The 13,675-nt window shown below is 52.1% G+C and overlaps 1 protein-coding gene across 8 annotated transcripts in view; it reads right to left on the reverse strand.

Moving 5' to 3' along the window:
- The window catches only part of RGS12 (regulator of G protein signaling 12), a 119,991-nt gene that overhangs the window by 46,770 nt on the left and 59,546 nt on the right, over positions 1–13,675 (reverse strand). For all 8 annotated transcript variants that reach the window (XM_077875669.1, XM_077875660.1, XM_077875642.1 and 5 more), the window contains exon 4: positions 4,990–5,011. In XM_077875669.1, the coding sequence (XP_077731795.1) occupies positions 4,990–5,011 (22 nt within the window). The remainder of the gene's footprint in view (positions 1–4,989; positions 5,012–13,675) is intronic.

Here is a 13,675-nt window from a genome sequence, read left to right on the forward strand (position 1 = left end):
TCTGCATCAGGCTCCCTCCATGGGGCCTGCTTCTCTCTCTCTGCCTGTGTCTCTGTGTTTCTCTCTGTGTGTCTCTCATGAATAAATAAATAAAATCTTTTTAAAAAATATAAGGAAAATACACTTACAGGACTGTCCTGTGTTTATAGGGGGGGGCGGGTAGAATCTGTGTCTAAATGCACCTGTGCAATTCAAACTTGTGTTGTTCGAGGGTCAACTGTAGTCAAATTCATAGCAGCAAGAGTGAAATGGTGGTTAGTAGAGGCTGGGATTGAGGGGGGCGGGGTCACAGGAGATGTTGGTCAAGGTCTATCGTTTCACTTATAAGATGAGTAAGTTCTGAGGACCTAAGGTACAAACGGTGACCACACTTCACAAACTTGTATTGTACACTTGTGATTTGCTAAGACAGTCAATCTTATGGTCCCCATCCCCCCACATACACACACAGGTAACCATGTGAGATGATGAATATATTAATTGCTCTTGACTGTGGTAATCATTTCACAACATATATGTATATCAAATCATCATATCATATACCTTAAACACATACAGTTTTTATTTGTCAACTATGCCTCAATAAATCTGGGAAAAATTAAAATAATTATTAAAAAAAAAAAACAAGAAACCCATGTGCAGAATATGATTACTGGTAACATGTGCCAAAATACACCCAGGCCAAGTACCAAGTGTGGTCAAGGATGCGTGGCCTGAATTAGTGGCCTTCCTCTTGGACGGCACCTTTCCCAAGGCCCAAGGTCCATGACATGTTTAATCTTAGTGGCTGGCTAAAAATGACATGTTTAGTTGCCCTCTGCTCTGATCACAGTTACTAAATGATCCTAACCTGCTAGCACAGCCTCTTAGCTGCTACTTACAGAGGAACTAACTAGCAGAGGATGTCTCCCCATCTCCTCACTACTGAGCACTGACTGAGGTAGGACAGGCACTGCCCCAGAGTTTGCAAAGCCAAGGCCTGTGTGCTGGGTCAATGAGGCCCAGCACAGCCCCACAGGCCCTGGGCATGAGGGACTCCTCAGCTGCCTGGTGGCAAGGACCTCTGGTGCACAGCCTTCCCTGTCACTCCTAATGCGCCAGCCCAGGGACATACCCGCCATCTTCCTGCTTCCCCGTGGCTTACCTAACTTTGCACGCCCTTAAAAAGGACAGACAGAAAAGTAGGGTAGAGAGTAGACTTAAAATCAAAGGCCATCTGCATTCAGAAAACAAAGAAGAATTAAAGATCACAGGTCTTTCATCTGGTATTATTTCTGATTTCAAAAAGGTTCATTTCTGTCAAAACACTAATCAAAACTAGTGGAAACAACAGCTATTGGTTTATGGCACGGAGCTTACGAATGACTTCAAAAATAGGTGTCTGTGCTAGTATGAGGTGGTGGATGGAAGCTTCTGGAGAAAGATAAGAGCCTGCCCACCCCTGCTCCATGTGGGCCGGCACATGGAAAGAGGCCCACCCACACTTGGGTGCTCAGGCCTTGGCCGCAGCCCCACAATCCAACCAGACCTCTCTGCTTTTGTGCTCTACCAGATGGGGTTCTACTACTGAGCTTGTCTGCTTGTGTTTTAAGAGGGTTTCACTAAGAAATAAAAACTTTGAAAGCCACTGTCCCAACCAAGCATCCAGCTAGCAACTGCACATCCTGTGAGGGCCTTAATTCAGTCATTCATCCAGCAGGCACCCTCTGTGTCACCTGTGGTGTGTGGCACTGAGGCCGCCACAGGGAGGCCACCTGCTAGTGGGTGGACAGGCAGGCCACACAGCCACCCAGATGAGTAATTAGGATGGAGGCCCTCGTCAGCAGTGCTGGTCGGAAACAAAGCCAGGCTGATACTCAGAGGGAAGCTGCTGGCGGGGTGCAGCCCCGGTGATGAGCTGCCGCAAGATGGGGAGCATGCTGGTGCGCACACGGCCTGAGGGCACGTGAGAGCAGCGCAGGAGGACAGTGCCTGGCGAGGCACGGGAAAGGACTACCTCCACCCCTGGCAGCTCTGGGCAGGGGGAGGGCATGCCCGCTAGGTGTTAGTGGGGGAGGACAGCACTTTAGGAGCTCCTCATGGGAGCATGAGGAGGTAGAGTGGACATGCCCCCCAGAGGACAGAGGGGCTCTGGAACCAGCACGCTGGGGGGAGCTGAGGGTTGGGCGGGTGAAGTTGTGCTCATGAAACAGCTGGGGTGGGGGCGTTGTGTGTGTGGCTCCTGCAGGGACCATCCCCGGGGCCGTGCTCCCCCTCACTCCTCCCTTCTCAACTTCAAAAGGCACATCTAGTAATGGCAGAAACCAGCCTAACCTTTTGGGGACGTAGGAGTTGAGTGGGACGGGAGCCCTGGCAAAGCTGCCGGGTGCAGGGTAAAAAAAGGACAGAAATGAAATACGAGAGTGAGCTTTTATGACAGTAAAGCTGAACTGTTCCGAAACTCAGACTGGGAGAGCTGGATGCCCCTCAGGTGCCCACTCTGGAGGCCCATGGCTGCCACCTCTGCATTCCTGGTTTTCGGCTGTGGGCATTCTCCGTGAGCAAGTGTTTGAGTACCTTCCCTCACGGCAGACTGCTTCATTTCTAAGCTTTTCTATAATGCTAGAATGCTCTTCCTTTCCTTGAGACAGAATCTGCCCCTGGACTTCACCCTGGGTGGCCCTCCACAGAAGCTGACCTCTGACCCTGCCTGCACAGGGGTCAGACGAGCCCCTCTCCTTGTGAGAAAGTGGAAAATACTCTTCAAGTTGACAAAGATCACAAAAACAGCTTTGTCCACTTCCTTCAAATAAAGCCACACAACTAGATGGTGAGAAGCTGCAAGAGAAAGGGATGCTACATGAAAGGGAAGACAAGTTACCAACCATATTTCTGAATGAGTGACTACTCATCACCAAAGCCACGCACGATGTCCATGTGGGGACCCCAATCCGTGAGCAGGAGGTTCCCCAGGCCCTGCCCTCCTCCTGCAGTGACTATGCTGTTGGGGCTCCCAGGCCCCTCGGGGAGCCTAACCCCCCCCGCCCCCGGCCAGCATGGCCCCTCAAACATCCGTGTGTGGAAACCCATTCAACAGGCTCCTGTCTGTGGCTAAGGAGGCGTCCCCGGGAAGCAGGGTCAGGGGCTGGGGGGCCTGGAGCTGGTGGAGCTGGGGCACAATGGGGCAGGAAGCTGGGCACCATGAGCCTCAGCAGCCAGAGTTGCCTCCGCGGGCTCTGTGCACGGCCCCATCTCAGGGTCTGAACCCCAATCCAGCCACTAACCTGGTGTCATGGTGGCCCCCTTCTGCCTCAAGGTGCTCATCTGTAAAGACGGCAGAATATAACACATACCTCCTAGAACTAGCATGCAAATTCAGTGAGAAACGTTTTCTTCTCAAAAATCAGAAGAGAAACCGAAGATGGGAAAATAATAAAAGCATAAAAAACCAAAACATATCTAAGCTGTCTGGAGCAGTTCCTGAGCTCCAGGGTGCGCTCATGAAACAGTGAGCCCCTGGCATGGAGGAGGGCCCGTGCACCCCAGGTCACAGGGGCAGGAGGCCCTGCCTCACAGTGGGCGCCGCTCCCTCAGGAAGGACACAGGAACGTGGGGGGGCTCGGCTTCGGACGCACTGAGTAGACAAGATACCCAAGTTCCAGGGTCCCGCACTTGCTGCTGACAGAACCAAACTGTCTCAATGACTGACTTCATATTTACGATGAAACTGAACTTCTCACATTTATAAATCTCCTGCAAAAATGATTGTCTTCTACCAGAAAAGACAAACTGGAACACAGAAGAAAGGGGAAGCATGAAGAGAATGTTATAAAAACCACTCACTTTTATTCTGGATTTGGTTACTGGTCCTATTTCTTTCCATTAAGGGAAATTGTTCCCACTCCCAGCTGAAGACTGATTAAATGGCATGATTATCACTGCACATAAAATAGGGAACGTAATTCCTTTTATTAAAATAAATCCACAAATACAACCTTCAGGCTCTGTGGCCTCAGGTATCAGCACGTCTGTAATTCGAGAGGTGCTCCACTGGCACCCCTGTGAGCAAGCAGCAGGCTCCACAGGCCAGGCCGCCCTCCGCTCCCACAGCTCTGTCCAGGGCCCGCCAGCAGAGCCAGCAGTTGTGGGACAACAGACAGCATCGAGAAAACCACACTTACTTTCTCTCTCCCTTGCAGTCCCCAGGCCCCCTCGAACCCTGCACCTGTCCCCTCTGGCCGCCACCGCCTGCTCCCAGACTCACAGCCAGCAGACCATGAAAACACAGAGCTTGTACCTTTTGATAAGCTAGAAAATTCAACTCTCAAAAGGCAAAGAATAGATTAATTAAAACATGTGACAAACAAAACACAACTTGTAAGCATAAGGACTTTCATGAGTACTAGAACCCTGGAACCACTACTCAGCTACAGGACAAGGTTACAACTGAGCAACTTCCAGTCGGAGAGGACACCTGTAGCCTTCTCAGTGTTGGATCGCTCCCAGGAAAGGAGTCCCCTCGGAAGACATGACCCAGAGGCAGGAAGAAGGCTTCCTCTCCACCCCGGGGCCTCCACTCACCCACTGCGCTCTTCCTAGGAAAGGGACACATAGCACCTGAGTCTCACCCGAATTTCCAGAATTGCTCAAATTCAGCCAGAGCTTTGAAATCTTCACTTGCTGCTTAGCAAGACGGCGTGTTTTAACTTGTTGGCACAGGCGTGGGACGGGACATGCTGCAGCTGACGCCGGCGCGGCCACAAGGCCTCCACCCGCTCAAGGCCAGGCTCCTAACATGTCTCTGCAATGAACGGCTTCCAGAACTCGCGTCCCGGCCACCTGGGAGCCACACGAGCTCCCCGGACATCAGCCCTGACCCGAACCCTCCCCCGGGGCATGGGGAGAGGCAAGTAAATCACCTCTTCCAGGTGGATCGGTGGCAAATACACATTCACAATTTGAACACTTCATTAAAAAAAATAAAAATATACATCAGAAATGGGGACTTACCGCCATCAGACACAGTTGCAGACTGAAAGAAAAGAGAGAGAGACATGAGTTAATTAAGCCTCATGACAAGTCAGGAACCAGCAGGTCCACAGTGTGAGCACGGTGACTGAGGACGTGCGGACACCTTGGTGAGCCGGTGAGCCGAGTGCCCGCTCCCACTTCCTGAGTGAACCCCGCCCAGGCCGGGCGGGCCAGGGCCACAGGGCTCTGCGCAAGTCATCACCACTCTCCTCTGAAGAGATCAAATCCCAGCACGCTTGACACCATGAAGGACACCTTGAAGAAAGTGGCTTAGGAACCCACATCAGTGTGGGCAGCATGGGGGGGGGGGGGGAACGGCGGCCCCGCCCCCGTGCCCTACATTCAGTGGTGCCCCACTCAGTGCCCACACTGCGCTAGGCCACTCTATCACCTCCCTGAGTGGGACCCCCAACCCCCCCCATCCCCATGTGTGGTGACAGGTGCTCAGGTGCTGCTGCCAGCACAGCAGGGGTCCGCCCTGCAGCCTGCCCACCAGGTGGGAGCCTGGAGAGTGTGGGATGGGAGCAGAGGAGGGCAGCTGGCTCCAAGGCTCCAGGGCAAGAGTGAACAAGTTGTGGAAGAGAACAGGCCAGTAGGAAGCAGGAGGCTGTGAGGGAGGCCCTGGAATGACAGCTGGCCAGAGTAACAAAAGGCCCATCTGAGGAAGACTCCTTGCAGGCACTGCGCAGGCCAGTAGGGAAGTGGGGGGAGGGGAGGGGCAGCTGAGGAAAGAGCCCTCGAACAAGGGATGCAGGAGCCCACAGGGGACACCTTGCAATCTCACCGCACGCACGTCCTGGTCACAGTAGAGGCCGGAGCCCCAGCACAGCATGCAGGCCAGGCCCCCAAGGCACAGGTGCTGGGACACTGGCGATGGGCCTCCCCTGGCAGCCTGCTGGCCTTCACTATGCACAGGACCAAACCTCGCAGCTATGCGCTCCTCAGTGGTCACCTCGCAGCTATGCGCTCCCCTTGGGCTCAGGCCTGGACTATGGAATCCCTGGGACTCTGGTGGGGAAAAAGACATGCACCCGTATCCTCTCTGCTGAGATAAGTGAGACCAGTGTGCAGGATATGAGGAAGGGCTTCTCACAGGCACAGCTGACAGCCTGTTCCTAGCACCAGGCCTCCCTAAATCTCACCTCCCAGCCTACATGGAAGATGGGGGACCTCTCCCATTCTGAGCCCCTCACCTCTTGGGACTTGGATCTGAGCTAGCCCTGGGCCATCAGCCCTCACCAACCAAGGGTCTGGCCTTCATTACAGAAGCATGGGGTGGGCTCCTTCCAAGGCTGACACGTACATTACGGTCAATCTCCTACAATCATGTTATAAATTCAGTAGCATCAGAGGCATGTTATTCCCTTGAGATTGATTATGAGAAGAAAATCCACAAGGAAGGCCACACACAAAATCAGAAATACTGTCAATAATATCTGAGAAATAAATCATAAAATGAAAACTTCATAAATATGAAGGCCATGGTCAATTTCATGTTATGATCACAATGAAAACTACATTCTCAGACTTTAGCAGATGGAACAGATGCACTACAAAGCTCTACACCCATCCCCAGAATGAACCAAGACCCATGGTCCAGGACGGAGGTGGGAGCGAGAGTGGGGTGCAGCAGAGTGGCAGCAGGGGGAGCCGCATGGACGAGGCGGGCAGGACACTGCCAGACTCTAGGCTAGGGGGCCTTAGGTGCAGTGCCAACAGATCCAGGTAAAGCTCAACAAACATGCTTTTTTAAAAAGTATACTTTAAGGGGTCCCTGGGTGGCTCAGCAGTTTAGCGCCTGCATTCGGCCCAGGGCATGATCCTGGAGTCCCGGGATTGAGTCCCACATTGGGCTCTCTGCATGGAGCCTGCTTCTCCCTCTGCCTATGTCTCTGCCTCTCTCTGTGTGTCTCTCATGAATAAATAAATAAAATCTTTAAAAAAAAAAGTATACTTTTTTAGAACAGTTTTAGATTTATAGAAAAATTGTGAAGACAGGACAAAGACAAACATGCTTTTAATATATTGCTGCTCCCAAACCACCAAAGTTGCCGCTGGGGGGACCCAGGGGCTGGGCTGGGCATCAGGTGTAGGGCACAGCCCCACACACCCTGGGAAACCTGGACAAAGATGCCCACTCCCTAATTCCTCTGGGAGAGAAGCAGCCCAACTGACGCCTGCAGGAGTTCCAAAAAGTGAGACCACCCAAGTAAGTGCTTATAATTCCAAAAGGCCCCCAAACCCAGGAAAAAAGCCCACCAGGAGAAACAGCCAGCAGAAACTACAACTAATAGAGCCTTGGGCACTGGAAAGTTCTGATATGGAATGCCACATGGCTCTGAAATCGTCCATAGAAGCTGTGATACGGAGGAGAAGTAGTAAAGTGGCAGCCGTGAAACACACCCTCCATGAGGCGTCTGACAACGAACCACACTTCAATAAGACACCCGGTAGAGGCTGGCAGAGGGAGGCTGCTGAAGAGAGTCTGGGAACTGGAAGCCATCCCTGAAACGGTCACACTGGCAGCAGCTCGGAGACAAGGACGGCTGGGAGTGAGCTGAGGGTGGAGAGGTGCAAGGCCTGGATGCCAGGTGAACTCTTTCAGAAAGGAGAGCTATCCTGCTGGTGCCAGAGCTCACAGCCCACAGGCCACCCCCGGGGACCCCTCACGCACACCCTCCAGGAGAGGCACTCCACAGTCCTCGGGCCTCCTTTGTGCACCACGTTCCAGGAACAACTCAACATCTCTGAGCCACAGCTTCATGTGCATTTCCTTCCCTTCCCCCAGCTTGGGAGGGTGTGTACAGAGAACATTTCTCAAGCCTAAAATGCTAAGGAAAGTTCAGGGCACCTGGGTGGCTTAGTGAGTGCAGTGTCTGACTCTTAGTTTTGGCTCAGGTCATGATCTCAGGGTCCTGGGATCCAGCCCCACATTAGGCTCCCTGCTCAGCAGGGAGTCAGCTTTACCCTCTCCTTCCACCCCTGTCCTGCTGATGCTCTCTCACTCTCTCTCAAATAAATAAACGAAATCTTTAAAAAATATATACATATATCCCTGGATACAAAACCACTATCCTCTTCCAAGTTCACATATTTTCAGAGAAATGGATGATGACTATACTATTCCTGACCAGATTATTTAATTTGCAAATAAATAATGTATAATCACCATTAACCTAACTCTTCTTTTTTTCTGTCCAATATTTATTTTACTTTACCAGCACACACCGGGGAGTGGCAGAGCCAGGCCATTACATCAGCCGATCCCTGCCCAGCACCCCAACTCCTTAGGCCCTGAGATGGACGTGGCAGCAGGTGAGGAGTACGGATCAGGGGGCTTCACTTCAGGAGGAGATAAGGCCTAGAGAGGTAAAGTGATCTGCCCACGGCGCTGGCAGGAAGGAGCCAGGGAGGTGCCTGTGAGGAGCACAGGGCACAACAGGCTTTACTGGTGGCCAGTGCTCAGTGCTGGGGGCAGGGGGGGCGGGTAAAGGGGACAATGAGGAGGGGCGGGCAGACAACCTGCCAACAACAGGGAGGTAGAAAAGACAGAGAATCCCCAAATCGTTTCTATTTGCCTCGGGATCAATGGCATGTCTGATTCTGACCCAAGTTACCCTTTCAAAGCCTGGTTTGCATTTTTTTTTTTAGCACAGCCTGGCTGACGGGGCGGGGGTGCTGGTGGTGGTGGTGGTGTCCAAAATGGCAAAGCTTCAGAAACTCCCACAAATACTTCCCATAGAGCATCCCCACAGAGGGGCATCTGCTGCTCAATGTTGCTTAAAATCAGGCATTCGCAATGTCTCAGCACACTGAGACCACTGGACCACCATAAACATTTTTATGAATTAAAACTTAACATCCCCAATGTTTATTCTCAGACCTAGGACAATCTACATCAATAATTCATTTTCACAGGGGGATCCCTGGGTGGCTCAGCAGTTTAGTGCCTGCCTTTAGTCCAGGGCGCGATCCTGGAGACCCGGGATCGAGTCCCACATCGGGCTCCCTGCATGGAGCCTGCTTCTCCCTCTGCCTGTGTCTCTGCCTCTCCCTCTCTGTCTCTCATGAATAAATAAAATTAAAAAAAAAAATAATTCGTTTTCATTAGTCTGTACTTGTGGGCTCTTCCACGTTCCCACATCTACGTGTTACACTTAAGCAAAACCGCAAAACAAGCTGCCAGTGAAGTTAGCATTTCTCTGCACTCACAATTTAAACATGTACCATAAGGAAACAGCTCTAAAGTGTTTTATAACAGGCCTGCCGGACTAAGATTTACACTAACATAAATGTATTTATTTGGAAGAAACTTACAAAGTATTTTATTTTATTTTATTTATTTTTTTTTTTTACAAAGTATTTTAGATATGCAATTTAAGTCCAAACAATCTCCATTTCTTGGGTCAGCCTCTTAAACCTGACAATTCAGTGGAAATCGGATCTATTCCCAGCAGGAAATCTGGACCACACGTTCCATGGATATTTTATCTTGAATTAATGGAGTGAGTTTAAGATCACTAATATAAAGGGAACTACATGACAAATCTAGCCTCTATCAAGGCTGATCCTGCTTGTAACTTTAGACAAGAGAAAAGTACTAAACTATACTGTTGTCAAATTACTTTGATATATAATAATATATAAAAATGTCAATTTTCAATTTTGAGCCACTGACAAAATTTCCTATTTTGGACATAAAAAGTATTAATCAGTCATATCTGAGTCCTAAATAAAAGACCAAAGGTTGCAAGTTGCCCAAATGCATCAAATATTCTGAATACAAAGAGAAGATAAATAACCCAAATGATGGAAAACCTTAAGAATTTAGCAATCCTTGGACACCTGGGTGACTCAGTGTTTGAGCATCTGCATTTGGCTCAGATCATGATCCCGGGGTCTAGGATCGAATTCCTCATCGGGCTCCCTCTGAGGAGCCTGCTTCTCCCTCTGCCTGTGTCTCTGCCTCTCTCTGTGGATTTCTCATGAATGGATAAATAAAATTAAAAAAAAAAAAGAATTTAACAATCCTATTTGTATCTAATATATATTTATTTGACTTTTTAAAAACTCGATCATTGGAAAGCCTGGGTGGCTCAGTTGGTTGGATGTCTGCCTTTGGCTCAGGTCAGGATCCAAAGGTCCTGGGATCAAGCCCTGCATTGGGGTCCCTGCTCAGTGAGGTGTCTGCTTCTCCCTTTCCTTCTGCCTGCTCATGCACCCCTGTTCTCTCTCTCTCTCTCTCTCATTCTAATAAATATATAAAATGAAAACTTGATCATTTCAGTTTTAAGTGACTCCTCGCTGGACTGAGTACAGAAGAAAGCGGGCTCATGTTGGGGCCTGTTGGGCGGTGTGCCCTGACTCGGGCTCTGTGGGCCCAGGGGTCTTCACACCCAGCCACAACCCCCTAAGGAGCTTTCAAATCAATTCAGTGGCCCCGAGCCACATTTGTCAACCAAGAAGTAAGATGGATAGAAAATTGTGAAAGGAAAATACTAAATACTTGCCATGGTTCGTGCTGTGCTCAAGCCTAGCTTCAGAGTTGCACATGGGTGTGCATGTGGGTCCGCACATCATGTGCATGAGGTCCTGATGTGACCCCATCTCCCCCTGTGTGGTGTCGTCCCAGGACTCTGAGAGCCTCTGTGGAGAGGACCCAGCCCCTCCTTGTGCCTTCAGCTTAGAGCACCTCCTGCCCCCCCACTCCCTCTACAGCCCCACCTGGCCAGCCCACCTACCTGGCTGTGGCTTCAGCTACACCTTAAGCCTTCCTTGCCAGGCCCCTGAGGTGAGTCCAACCACACACTCTGATGTCTGCCCTCACAGGTCAGTTCCCAGGTCCCTTGGCGGCGGGGCCCAGGAGTGACGTCCCACAGACCTCCCAGAGAGCCTGGTGAGGGGGCTGTGCTCGGTGCCCATCCCCACACTGGGAGGCCACCGTGTTTGATCCCACCCCCAGATCTCTCCATGTTCACGAGTATAAGTCACAAGCACACACACCCTCCATACTACTGCTTTCCAACAGGTAAAGACAAAAAGACAGCTGGATGTACAGCTCACAGGGAGGCAGGGAAGGGGCACCTATTCCTAAGGTTCAAACTATGATGTTCATAACAAAGGATTTCTGTGTTCCAGGAAATAGGGAAGACATGGGGTGAATGACATAGGGTGAAGGCGCTCCAGGCGTGTTCTGTGCCACACAGTGACAAATGGGACATGGGTGAGGGTAGAGCCATCATAGCACAACACAGCACACCACAGTGCACTCAGCCCGAGGGGGAGAGGGGACGGGGCAATTGAGGGCCTTCAAGCAGATGCAGGCAGAGCCCCAGGAGCTCAGAATCGGACCTGGCCTCTCTCTCTAAGGTGTGTATCCCAAAGACTTCTTCATTCTTCAATAAAATCAGAAGAGACCCAATCAGGCCAAACCCACAATGACAGCTTTTTCTCAAGAACTCAAGAGTGAACATCCCATCATGTACATGGTGAAGCCCAAGAGCAAATTCTGAAAACACCCTGATGAGCAGCACACAGGCTCCACACTAATGCTAAGTATTCAGTGTGAACACCTGATTGCACCCCAAAATCCTCTGACCTTGATGTAAAGACCACAAATCCCTTTTTCTCACCAGCTGTTCCAAGTTTCAGAAAGACACAGAAGGTCTGGGAGGACACCCATGACTTAACATCCCAACAGGACAGCACTGAACTGCTAGCAAAGTGGAGGTAAGCATGGCCTGCCTAGGAGGCTCTATGTGGGCCGCGGCCCTACATCTAGCTCTCAGACGGACACTGTTGCAGAGGAGCTCCTCCTGAAGGAAACAGACATGCAGGGACATGCAGAGGCCGAATCCAAGCCCCACTCTTGTGTGAAGTTGAAGCCCAACCCCAGGGATGCACTTTCTCATAAAGGCCAAGGTGTGTTGGTGGTTTTAAAACTTCCACCCACAAGCTGGAGTTGAGCCGCAAGCTGGAGCCCTCCATCCTCCCAGGCCGGCTCCATCAGCTCCCGGCAGCCCCTGGGCTCGCTCCAGCTGTTGCCCTGTGGGTCCTGGGGTGTGGCCTCCACCTTCAGGGTCAGGCAGAGCCTCAGGAGATTCAGCTGAGATTGCTTCTACGCGTCAATGTGTCCTGCACACGTGGGCTGCATGCGACAAAGCCACATATCCAAAATGGGCAGCTCCACTCCCAGGTGCTCATGCTGGGGGCTGAGGATGAATCCAAAATTGTCAGATCCCTGCTGCCTGGGCAAGTCAGGTGTCACAGGGGAGCATGGCACAGAGAAGGGCAAATGAGGCTGTCCCCTTGGGGTGTCGATGAAGACAGGCTGATGAGCAGCCCCCAGGGCTGCAGGCAAGAGAGCAGGGTGGGGGTGTGGAAGGGAGAATGCAGAGGGACAGGTCTGGAATGCCGAGTCCATGGGCCTGCTGACATGGGCTCCAGGGATGGCTTGGGCGAGGGGCAGGGGAACCCCAGGGAGAAGCCCAAGTCTGACTTGGTCACTAGTCCCCACCTGCCTCCTGCACATCCAGAGGGAGCTGGGAGTGGACATGGACCTGCTGCCGGGTCGGAAGCCAGGTCCCTGATGCAAGAGGCAGGCTGGCAAGGGCAGCCTCTACATGACAGCTGGGAGGCACATGGAGCAGAGAAGCCAGGTAGAGGGATCTGAGGGGAGGGGGCCCCCAGGATGGTTGGTCAAACTCTAGGACACCCAAACAAATGCTGTTTTAGGAAATCTGGTTTTTCTTTCATGAGAGGATGATAAATAAGCACGGACAGATGAGTCATTCCAGGATGGAGGGTGAAAAGGGACAGGGCGCTGGGCAACCCCCACAGGGTCAGGGGGAAAGGAGCCTGCATGTAGGTCACGCCACAGGGAGGTGCAGAAGACAGGGCCATCATCGCTGAAGGAAGGCTGCCAGGGCACGGTGGCCCAGCACTTATTGAAGGAAAGGGGAAGACAGGCAAACAGAGGTGAAGTCCCCTTCACACACACTAGGAGGTCTTCTTGTATAGCCAGAGTCAGAGCCCCAGAAAGTGGGAGAGGAATCTGTGCAACCAGTGCATTCAATGGCATAAACGCGATCACCCTGACAGACCAAGGCCCCTCCCCCACCAGTTGTAGGGTGGAAAGAGATCTGGGGCAAAGTACGCACCGACTGGCTCACAGCCAGCCACACAGGGCCAGCCCTGGGCAGAGGCCAGCCCACCGGACACGGGCCCGTGGCCCTCCACCTGGCTCTCCCCGGGACTGTGGGAGCCCCATGAGAGGGACAGGCTGATGGCAGACACAGGCAGTGAACAGAAGTCGGTTCATCTGAGCTAAAAAAGGAGAAACTCAGTCAAATGCAAAAGAATTTCGAGCAGCCCACCCAGCTCATCCTAAGGTTGGGAGCCAGCCGGGCGGGAGGCGGCCTGACACGTCAGCCCACAGAAGGGCACGCCTGACACGCTCGCTCCCGTCCCACAGCCAGCCTGGCAGCCGGGCAGCCCACACGGCCCCAGGGACCCGCTCGGCCACCCCCGGGACACCTAAACCCCGCTATCCGCCCTGTGACAAGAGCTGAGTTCATCAAGGCTCCAGCCCTGCCTGCGTGACCGCTCTGCCTTCTTCCCCAAGCCTGGGCTGACCCTCCTCGCCGTCACTGCTCTGTCTTCCTCC

Source organism: Canis aureus, chromosome 2 (genome assembly GCF_053574225.1).
Source record: "Canis aureus isolate CA01 chromosome 2, VMU_Caureus_v.1.0, whole genome shotgun sequence".
Lineage (NCBI taxonomy): Eukaryota > Metazoa > Chordata > Mammalia > Carnivora > Canidae > Canis > Canis aureus.